Source organism: Alnus glutinosa, chromosome 2, assembly GCF_958979055.1.
Source record: "Alnus glutinosa chromosome 2, dhAlnGlut1.1, whole genome shotgun sequence".
Classification (NCBI taxonomy): domain Eukaryota; kingdom Viridiplantae; phylum Streptophyta; class Magnoliopsida; order Fagales; family Betulaceae; genus Alnus; species Alnus glutinosa.
Genome location: NC_084887.1, coordinates 22,972,680 through 22,984,220, shown reverse-complemented (window position 1 = coordinate 22,984,220; position 11,541 = coordinate 22,972,680). Strand labels below are relative to the sequence as shown.

The following is an 11,541-nucleotide window of genomic DNA, read 5'->3' as shown; positions in this document are numbered from 1 at the left end:
TATACAGCACATAATATGTTAATTGCCGGCAGGAAGTGCATCCATATCTCTCTCACACACACACACACACAACAACAACAACAACAACAAAAAAGTCAATAACATAACATTAATTACAGCTCCATTATATGTGCGTTCACAATTACGCGCATATATAGGATTACAATCAAGAAGTTATGAAGTCTCGATTCTCCTTTTATTTTGTTTTTTTTTTGGACTAAAGGAGGGAGCTACAAGGTTTTAGTTCACATCATACAGAACTTCCACAGTCCATTAATAATATTAATACAAAAGGAGATCAATCGCCCCCCACTTGCCTCTTCCATGAGTCTTCTACAATCAATTCATCGACTCCCCAGTCCTCATAACTGGAAAATTTCATGGAAACAATAAAGAAAAGAACAAAAAAAAAAGCTTGTATCAGACCAATGCTCAATGTTAAAGGCAAAACCCAAGGATAACCATAGATAGGGCTACCATTGTCAAATATATATATATATTCTTCACTTACAACCGTAAGCTTTAGCTAGAAACCAAATTTCCAATAAATCAGGGTAAAAAAAATGAAAACTTTGAATTGAGAACCTCACCTTCCATCAGGCAGGTAGCGGCGAATGGTGAAGGGTATCTTCCGCTCCCGAAGCTCCTTCATTGCAATCTGAAAAGGTTGGATAAATGAGATATCACTAACTGCTTTCAATACCACAGAGAAACACAATAAATCAGATAAAAGAATTATGGCATGGAAGATTTCACCATTCTTATCTACAAACTTATTAGACTTTTCCTGTTATGTTGTCATCACACACCATACAATGGGAAACTCCACTTTCATCATCCTATAGAAGTGGACCTATTACGGACACACATTAGTTTATCAAATATGAATGGTGGAAAACTATTAGATAATTTAGTTAAATGCAAAGTCCAATATAGATACCACTAGTTTGTTTCAAATCAAAAAGAAGACTTCTTGGACCTATTCTAGACATTGCCTTGTCGAATAAGAATAGTGGAATACTAGTAGATAATTTTGCTAACTGCAAATTTTAATATAGATATGCTATTTTGTTTCATATCAAAAAGAGAACTTCTTGTACTTTTTCTTCACCAAAATAAAAATAAAAATAAAAAACCAACAGTTAGCCAATAAAAGCAACAATGTCAACTTTATGCATATCAAGCCTTAACAGGGAAAAGAGATGAGGTTCAATGTCTGAATGCACCAAACCATCGGTTCAGCAAGAGTTATCCAGCCTAATAAAGGTCTGGTTGCATGAATCTAAGAAGAAAGAACGAGATGAAGGATCTGCTTTTAAAATTTCATCCAACATAGCTTTTTTAGGAAAGTGCCATCAGATAGCGCTGTTAAATCATCTCACCTCAAGTGGGTCAGTTTCACCCTCCAACTCAACCATCACAGGCGCATTCATGCTGCTCACCAAGAAGGAAAATGATATCATGTTATGGAATCAACCAAAGTTGACAGCAAACTTTTAGACTGATAGGCTATGAAAAGAAAACCTGATCTGGACAGCGCGGGTACCCAAGATTCTGGCACGCTCATACTTTGTCATATATTTTGAGGTCTTACGAGGACGTTCTACTGGTTGCTGCTGTTCTTTCTCCTCAGCTTCAACAGGTTCTCCAGTAACGTCTTCATTGTTCTCGTTCTCTACATCTTCCTCAGCACCTTCCTGTTCATCATTCAGCCAATATGTTAATCAACTGTTTTAAAGGGGGAAAAAAACCAAAAATATTCAGTTCATCAGATTCTTCCAGGAAGCAAAAATGACTCCTTACTTCAATCTCAGGCTCCACTGGTTCATCCTCATATCTGCAGCCAAACATTTCGTAAGGCACATTTTAAGAAGCTTATTGAAAATATACAGTTCCAGAATCAAAGACTCAAGCTCCCTATGCACAAGCATATAAATGTGCACAAACATAATTCAAGTAATAATGATTTCAATGAACCTATTTAGTATTCTAGGGACAAAGACATTTGAGTGATCATCCATATCTTAAATGCTGCAATCCAAACCCATCACAATTTTTTATTAGACAGTCATGTTCTTACAATTTATGACCTATATTGGAACTACAAGTTGATGTAGTACAACAGGTTCCAATTTCTAGCTTTTTAAACTTTTGGTATATAAAACCAATTATTGGGATGCTTTGGTCACCATCATATCCCCACTATCAAAGGATATGACTAGGCCTAGGAAACTCCAATGCAAGCCCAAAAGGCATGACATGGCTGAGGAGAAGCCTGACTTTGCAGAAATGCATGAAATCCGGTGTAAAACCATTGAAAGCTTTTGGTTATGATGGTAGGAGGAGAATGCTGTGTATGATGCGTTCTGATCTTGACTGACGTCTTTGTCCCATGGCTGATGTCTATATCAATGGACAGTGCATGTTCCTATTTAAAAAAGAAACTGCAAAAATTTATCAAATTTTTGAATGTTTAGCAAGATGCTATTGTTTTCTACTTCCAAATGGGGAACTGGCAACCAAGATTAAGGTTCAAAGGCTTGAAAACGTAATAAATAGAGAATATCATCAACAATGCATACGTAATCTGATTTTGGAGGAGAACCAATCTCTATATGAGATGGCTAGAAGGAAGCAGGTTAAGTCCGATGCAAATGGCTAATGGGCTAAAGGCTATTATCTGGACCCCAGACGCAGTAACTACAGCTGCAACCATGGCAGACCGAAAAAGAAAAAAACAAATAAAAACTGCTGCAACGGTGGCACCGTTTAGCCAACGACCTTTGTTTGCTGGATTGACTGTTGACTTACAAAGAAAGCTGCTTCATAGGTCAAGCTTCTCTACAGAAAATTATACAATCATTTTCAAGCATTTGTGCTGCTTCCATTATCTGAGCTTAAGATAGTTACTCTTAACATCTAGCATTAAAATAACGCAGAGATCCTTTGAATTTACGAACCACTGTAACATTCATCATCAATACCTTATGGTCTATATCTGAACCTAAAGATTTCTTACATCTTAGATGAACAAAGGCAACTCTTAGCAAGCAAGATGCAGGTGAAATAGCAAATGGATTAGCTTCATTGAGAGGCAAACATGTACTAGGAAGCACAGATACTTTAAACTAACAGCCATTTCCCGAATACAGGGCATACTTCTTTATTTTTATTTTTTTCAATTGTTCTCTCCCACTCTCACTCACTCTCTTTCTATGAAACTAAAAGCTTCTTAATTAGTTTCGTATGAAAGAGAAAAAATCAATGAAGTTGGTCCGCATCAGGAGAAAAAGAAACTTGATAAAAGAAAACTTTAATACAGGCAGTACTTCTCGAAGGTAATGTCAGTATTTTGATGTTCATTTCATATCATGCATTACTTCAATGATAATAGAAACAAGCCATCAACAACATCACATCCATTTAAGCCTCATCCAACAGCTATGAAGGACTTGAAATTTTTAGCAAGAGTCGAAACCTAAAAACTATAGAACATATGGGGATTCATTTGCTGCGAAGTGAGTAGAACTTCTCTTAGATTGCCTTCAAATAACGACCACATGCGTTGAAGACATCATCAAATATAACAGTCAAACAACCCTTCGATGAATTTTTGGAAATTGCAGCTATTTGTAGCCCGCCTTTTCGCTAAACTGAACCCCAAGCCGTACTTCAGCTAAAAACTATCTAAATAATCACAAACGATCATGAATTGAACTGTACCTAAAAACTCCCCATGAAACTTAGCTACCAGTTTCGCATGTCTCTATTCAAAATAGAAATCTAATATTTTATGCTTCCCTGATTAGACAGTTTCCGTCAAAACACTTTGGATACAGCCGAGCAAGACTCATAATGAAACTATCATTCAACCAGCATGTATTACACCATGAATTAGAGCTCTCTCTCTCCAATTCAATCAGTAATAATAATAAAGCGAGAAAGTAAAAAGGGGAAAATCAGGAATTCCCACAGAAAACCCACAAAAAATTAGAGAGAGAGAGAGAGAGAGAGAGAGAGAGAGTTCAGAGAACCCAAAGATTATCCAGTTACACACTGTTTGGTTGCTGAGAAAACTCAAACCATGAGATATTTATTGTATATTAATTTTGAAAATAATTGTTTTAGGTTCTGTTTTAGTGGAGGCATTTGTTTTCTCGAATGCAAAACAATAAGAAAACGAAGAATTGAGATTTCGGTTCCCCTTTCTATCCCATCTTTGGTCAGAAACCAAACGACGCTTAAAGAAATACGAATCAAATGCAAAAAAAAAAAAAAACCCTCACTCTTTACAAAACAATACGAATATACGTATAGAGAGAGAGAGAGAGAGAGAGAGAGAGAGAGAGAGAGAGAGAGAGAGAACCCCATGTCCAACTCATTGTAATCTTCGTCGGCCATTGTTGATTGCGGAAGAAACTTTTCCCTCTCTCTTCTGCTTCGCCTGCAAAACCCTACACAAGACTACAACTTGACGGCTAAAATGTCTTGTTCGGCGGTATGCTTGTTGGGTGGCCTTATAAGTTGTACCACGCGAATACCGTGTTGACAAAACAAAAGAGAAATGCGACATTAAAAATTATTTAAAATCATTTTCTCTATTTTAGTCACTTACACTCTCAACACCTCACAATTTTAGCTATTCAATATTATTATTTTATTTAAATAATTTTTTTCAAAATAAAAGTTGCATTTAATGTATTAAAGAGAAATTTTTTAAAAACAAAAATTAATAATTTTTTTATTATTTTTAGGAGTGAATATTATTGACTATTGTTGGTGACTACTGTTTACCCATCAAAATTTTTTAATGCTGAGACTCATTTTAGATTATTTCGAGTGCGTTTGGGGTTGCGATTTCGTAGACAATAAGTGGGATTTTAAACCAAATCGCAAAACATAAATCATTTGGGAACTGTGTTTTTAAAAATTGCGAATTGAAAACGCAGAAAATCTGCTTTTTCAAATCGCAGATAAGATAGTGCTTTTTTGAAAAACGCATAATTTTAAAGGTAAATTCGCGATTTTAAAGGTCAAACTGCGATTTTGCCAAATGCTTAACTGCGTTTTCAAAAATCATTTTTTTCAAATCCCACATTTTAAAATCGTTATTTTAAATCACTTTTTGAAATCGCAAATCCAAACGGATTCTTCAACAAATTAACTCACCTAAAACTAACAATTTTTTGATAAATCTACTAAGAATGTTCTTGCACATCTCGGTGTTTGTTTTCCTATTATCAGATATGTACAAATTCATCATTGAATTTATAAATCACATTTAGTATTTTAGGTTCAATAATAAATTTACAAATCAGACATACAAAAAATAAATAAATAAATAACACAAAACACACCTCAAAATGAAATTGATATGAGAGTATTGGTTTCGTTCAGGCCGAGACATGGAATGGAACTAAAATGGATCCAACTGGGCTGTTTAAGGCCCAAATATAAATACTTCACTATATTCTCTTTGGATCCACGTCCACCCCATCTACCCTATCTTTTTTTAATGTTTTCATTTTTTATTAATATAATAAAATTAATGTTTTAAGAGATGGCATTTTGAAAGAAAAAAATTGATAGTATAAGAAAATAAAATAAAATGCGGATTAAATAAATAGATACAAAAATTTATATGGTTCGGTCTATAACTTACATCTACAAAATAAAATTTTAAGGACTAAATTGTTGCTATTATATAAAGAAAGTCTGAACGTTATACATCTCATATATTTCTACATTAATAACAAAAAAATTAATTTGCATAAACTATATTATAACTCTTGTCTCAATAATTTTAACAACATTAACTAACCGAATTTAGACAAAAAGAAGTGGATGATAGAATTTTTCTTTCTTTATTTCAATTCATATATATACACTACTACAAGGCCATTTCTCGACTCCTGTACAATCTATATTTATTCCCTAAATTTTCATTATAAATACTCCTGTACAAGGTCATTTCGTCATTTTCCTTAAAAAAAATTGATTTTTATAAAAAAGTTGTCTTTGATGTCACATCAGAGATAACTTTTTAATAAAAATCAATTTTTTTATTATAAAGGGGTGATAAGCGGGATGAAGAGTGCATGTGTAAAAGGACTCACTAAGATATGCACCCGACCAAGAACGTGGAGTGCATCATGATTCATGAGGCCCCTCATTTGATTTTCTTCTTCTTTTTATCAATCTTTTTTTTTATTATTATTATTTTCCTAATTTTGTCGTTAATTTTCTTGAGTGGATCCTTTTAGAGTTTCAGGTAGTGGAGCCAACAAAGAAAACGACAAGATTCCTCCAATTGGGTGAAATGCAATAGACATAATTGTATGAAACAAGACAAGAGCTAGCTGGTAGCAATTTAGGACGAGTGCTCATAAGGTAGCTTTTCTCCTAAATTGTATGAAGTAAGACAAGAGCGGGTAATTTTAATAAAAAAAAAAAAAATTAAGGGTAAATTAAACATGTCACGTTAGCTTTAAATGCTAGAAGAATGCTGAAATCATGCAAAATAACATTTCTCGTAGCAAAAAAATAATAGCATTTCTCAAAAAAGTAAACTTGTAGGAACAAAATGCCTCTTCTAGTTTTCCAACATTTTCAAAATATTATAATCAAGTATATTTATATTATTTATGTAAATAATCTATTATAATGTATAATGCATAAATATAGTGAATAACATATATTATGTATATAAGAGATGTGTTATTTGTACACGCTTTGTATACACATTTATATTCGGTGCGAAACCCATGCATATGAGATGGATTATACATGCATGGGTCCCACACCAAATGTAAATGTGTGTACAAAATATGAGCAAATATTATTTGCTTATATGTAAATATTATACGAGTATAGGTAAATGTACTCATGTGTAAATACTATATGTTAAATGTGTGTTAGATAAAGCTTGTTGAGGTGAATGTTTTTTTTTTAATAATAGTAAGAAATGATTTATGTGATATAAAGTTTAAAAAAAAAAAAAAAAAAATTGTATTGTTGTAGGCTTTATTTATTTATTTGAATAATAATAAAAAATTGTTGATGTGATATAAAAAGTAAATTAAAAAAAAAAAAAAAAAGGTTGGGGAGGGTGGTTACCAAATAAGGTCATATGTAGGGGAAACTTCACTTAATCTATCATTTGAACTTTCATTGCTTTTACAATTTCCCTTCTAAAATTCAAAAACTCTTAATTTATGTTCCGTTTGTTTTGACCTAAAAAAAATTTTCGTCGAAAAATGTTTTGAGAGAAATTATTTTTCAAGAAAATATTTTTTGCTCAAAATATTTTTCGGTGTTTAGCACATATGGAAAAGCACAAATATTTTTTTTTATGTTTTCATTCAATCATATGAACATATAAAACTCAATATTTATTCAAATATATATATATATATATATATTAATGTAAAAACATTTAAACAAAAAATAACCTAATAATTTGAGTTTCAGTAGTGGTATTGCGGAGGCACATCGGTGGTCCGGTAATGGTCCGGTGATAGCCCGATGTTACCTTAGTGGTGGTCCAATGGTAGCTCGGTAGTGTTCCAAGGGTGGCTTGGTGGTGGTCCGAGGATGGTTCAGTGGTAGTTTGTGGATGACTCGATGATAGTCCGGGTTAGCTTGGTGGTGGTTCGATAGTGGACTAGTGTTAGCTTTGTGGTGGCTTAGTAGTGGTCGGGTTGAAAAGAAGAAACTCAAACTTGAAAAATGATTTATAAAATTTTAAAATGTAAATTATTTTCCAAAACTAAATAAACTTTTTTGGTCAAACTAAAAATATTTTCGGTCGCATCAAACACCGGAAAATACATAAAACATTTTCCATAAAATATTCTACGTCGAAACAAAATGAGCCTAGTGTATCCAACTTCTAATTTTTTACAATATCACCCCTCCCGTTAAGGTTTTGGGTTAAATTATATTGTCAAAGGGCAAACTGGCCCTTATACCTCTGTAAACTTTATAAAATTACAAAATTAAACTCAAATTACAATTAAATTTTTGAAGAAAATATATATATATATATATATATATATATATATATATATATAGAGGAGTATTTTGGTAATTTTCACGTCCTCCGTTAGGATTTAACAGAAAATCTTAACGGATGAGTGAGATTGTAAAAAATTGAAAGTTTAATATACTAAATTAAGAGTTTTTGAACTTTGAAGGGGAAGATTGCGAAAATGATAAAAGTTTAGGGATGTTAAGTGAAGTTTTTCCTAATATGTATCATAATTATACTTATATGTATAACTATAAGCATAAATGTATAATGATTTAAAGACTAACATACAAGTATAATTAAAATGGAACTCCACTCCCTCGCTTTCTCTCCCAACATTGAGAACGGGGGATGCCGAAGTAGTCTTGTCCCGTTTGTGGTGTAGGAGTTTTCGGGTTCCATCTTCTCTCCTAGCCCTCTCGATTTCTCAGACGAGGCGATTATGGCAGCGAAGTTTGGAGATTCAAGTCAAGCCTTTCCGTTGACTACGCTTGAACAACAGGTTGTCCACATCAATGATGAGGAAACAGAAGATTTGCGGTCCAAAGGGGAATTGTGCTTGGTAGGAAAGATGGGTGTGGCAAAAAAGTTCAACAAAGAGACTCTATCTTGACGAGAATATGGAAGGCAGAGGGTAAGATATTTTTCAAATAACTCCAACCTAATATGTGGTTGTTTGAATTTACATTCATCAATGATAAAGTGAGAGTCTTGGAAGGACGGCCATGGTCCTATGATCGCACTATTTTGGTGCTCAATGAGTTTGATGCAAAAACCCCCACCCTCACAGATGGATTTCTCATACTCCCCTATCTAGATTCAGATTCATGATATGCCTTTGTACTGCATGAACCGTGGAATTGGATTGAAGATTGGAGGAACCATGGGCCGTGTAGAGCAAGTGGCAGTGGCAGATGACGATGTTGGATGGGGGAGCTTTCTCCGAGTACGGGTGGCCATCAACTTGTTTACTCCACTTGATAGGGGACGTGAACTTCTTTTAACGGGATCTACTTGTTGGGTTTCACTAAAGTATGAAAAGCTCCTAGAATTCTGTTACAGATGTGGCTGAATACTCCATGATACTAAAAGATGTCTAGAAAAATGTTCCAATCAGAAAACCCATCTGGATGGATTTAAGGCCTGGGGAGCATCGTTGAGAGCGGAAGAAACGACTAGGAACATGCTGGTGTCAGAAGAAGAAAAGGAGGCGGAGGGTTCTGTCAAATATGTTACTCCGGCGGCAAGAGAGGAACCTTCGATGGTGGATGACCCTGTAAGGAAATCTTCTCCAAATCGGGAAAGGGGCTCAAAAAGGGGAAACCCTAGCCGAGTATCCCGGACTAATAGCAAGAAGAGAGGGTATGTTTCCAAAATTAAAAATCCCACAGCTAAATAGGGTGGCCGTTATGGAAAGGGTGGAAAAGGAAAGTTTGAGGATTTTAAAGCGGGAGAGGAGCGCTAAAAAGAGGAAACGGCTGGGGGTCCCTTAACGCCAGGTTTGATTTTCAAATCAAAGCCAAGTCAGCCTCGTAATATGGACTTCAACCAATTCTCAAAAGTGGGCCAATCCTCTAGGCCCAAATTGGGAAAGTCAGTGGAAGAGCCAGTTCCACCAAATTTGTACCACATGCCGATCACCTCAAATTTCTCTTCTCTTATGTCAAGACAGGGTCTAGTTGAAATCAGACATAGACCAGAACCTCTCTCTTTTCTGATTAGCAACTTTGTTGACGAAGGAGACAGAGAAAAGTCAAGGGCGGAGGCAGTCAAGGAGAGGTATGAAGGAAAAGAGCTCAATATCACTGCGTTGGAAGAAAGGAGTTCCGAACAAGGCTCAAAATAGTGGAGGAGGAGAATTCGCAGCGATGAGACTCCCAACAAAAAAGAGGATGCAGAGGATCGAAGACTCCCCGAGAAGCGGGCTTTCTCACTTGGTATTGGCAGTGACCAACCTGATTATCAACCCCACAAGGAACCGAGGTATGATCTGGGTTCCCTTGAGGTTGATATTTCATTGGTGAAGGTTGTGGAGCAGCCTCGCCAATCCCAATGAGTGCCCTATGCTGGAACTGTCGAGGGCTTGGGATCCCTTGCACTGTTCGGGACCTTTGTCTTATGATAAAGGAAAAGAGACCCAATTTTGTCTTCCTTATGGAGACAAAAAAACGTAATGAGTATTTACAAAAGATCAGAAGAAGACGGGTTTTGAAGGTTGCTTCACTGTGGAGCCGGTTGGTAAAAGTGGAGGTTTGGCTTTGTTGTGGAAGGAAGCTAATGAGGTGGAAATCCTCAACTATTCGCAAAGACATATCTCTGCAAAAATTTCAGGAGCTGGAGCAGTTGCGCCATGGTTTTTCACCGGTTTCTATGGTCATCCAAAAAGGCACAAAAGAGAGGCTTCTTGGCAAATTTTGCACCATTTAAGCTTTATGTTCCCTCAAAACTGGCTGTGTGCGGGAGACTTTAATGACATTGCAGAGCCTAGCGAGAAGGTGGGAGTAACCACATGAAGCAACGGCCACTCGGAAAAATTTCGTGACATGCTTCACCAATGCAATTTGGGTGATCTTGGTTACAGGGGCCCCAAATTTACTTGGAGTAACAAACGGGATTCGGAGGAGTTCATAAAGGCAAGATTAGATCGTGCTTTGGCTACCTCGGATTGGACCAGCAGGTTTATCGATGTCTTTGTAGAGGTTCTTGTGACATGCAGCTCGGATCACAAACCTCTATGGATTAGTTTTGCCTCAAATCTTCGGAAGAGGAGAGGACCAAGACCTTTCAAATTTGAAGCCTACTGGAACCTGGATGATGAGAGCCTACAAATTGTTAAAGATGCTTGGGAAGTTACGGTGGATGCTGAGGGTGCCATGGAAGAAACAACACAAAAGTTGATGCTTTGTCAGAGAGCTTTAATCGGCTAAAGCTCTTTTAGATATGGTAACATAAGTCGCACTATCTGGTCGCTCTCAAAGCAGTTGAAGATATTGCAACTTAATGAGACCCCTTCTAACTTGAGGGAGATAAAAGTTCTGCAGCAGAAGATTGACGGGCTACTAGAGATGGAAGATGTATGGTGGAAGTAGAGAGCGAAACGGAATTGGTACAAAAGTGGAGATCATAATACCTAGTTCTTCCATGCTTGGGCAAATCAGTGACGAAGACAAAATTCCATTGACAATATTATTGATCTGGAGGGTCGGAAGTGGGCGGATCAGAAAGGGTTGGAGAGGGCCTTTTCAAACTACTATCAGTAGCTTTTTTCCACATAAGGGGTGGTCGGGCTGGATGAATGTCTCTCTACTGTTAGTCCAAAAGTTTCTCCTGAAATGAATGCACTTCTGCTGAAGCTATTTCTTCCTGAAGAAATAGACCATGCTCTAGCTTAAATGAGCCCGTTGAAGGCCCCGGGCCCAGATGGATTTGGTGTTTCTTTCTTCCAGAAACATTGGCAGACGGTTGGAGACTCGATTAGAACAGCTGCCCTGGAATTTCTGAATAATGGTATT

At 36.1% G+C, this 11,541-nt stretch overlaps 1 protein-coding gene across 1 annotated transcript; it reads right to left on the bottom strand.

Annotated features, from left to right (window-relative positions):
• Positions 1-85: 85 nt before the first annotated feature.
• Positions 86-4,522, bottom strand: LOC133861917 (DNA-directed RNA polymerases II, IV and V subunit 6A). The gene is made up of 6 exons (XM_062297740.1): positions 4,367-4,522; positions 1,804-1,837; positions 1,525-1,697; positions 1,383-1,434; positions 591-658; positions 86-368 (listed from the first exon to the last, which is right to left on the bottom strand). The coding sequence occupies exons 1-6, from the start codon at positions 4,399-4,401 to the stop codon at positions 299-301; spliced, it is 432 nt and encodes a 143-aa protein (XP_062153724.1). The 5' UTR covers positions 4,402-4,522; the 3' UTR covers positions 86-298.
• Between the last annotated feature and the right edge of the window lie 7,019 nt (positions 4,523-11,541).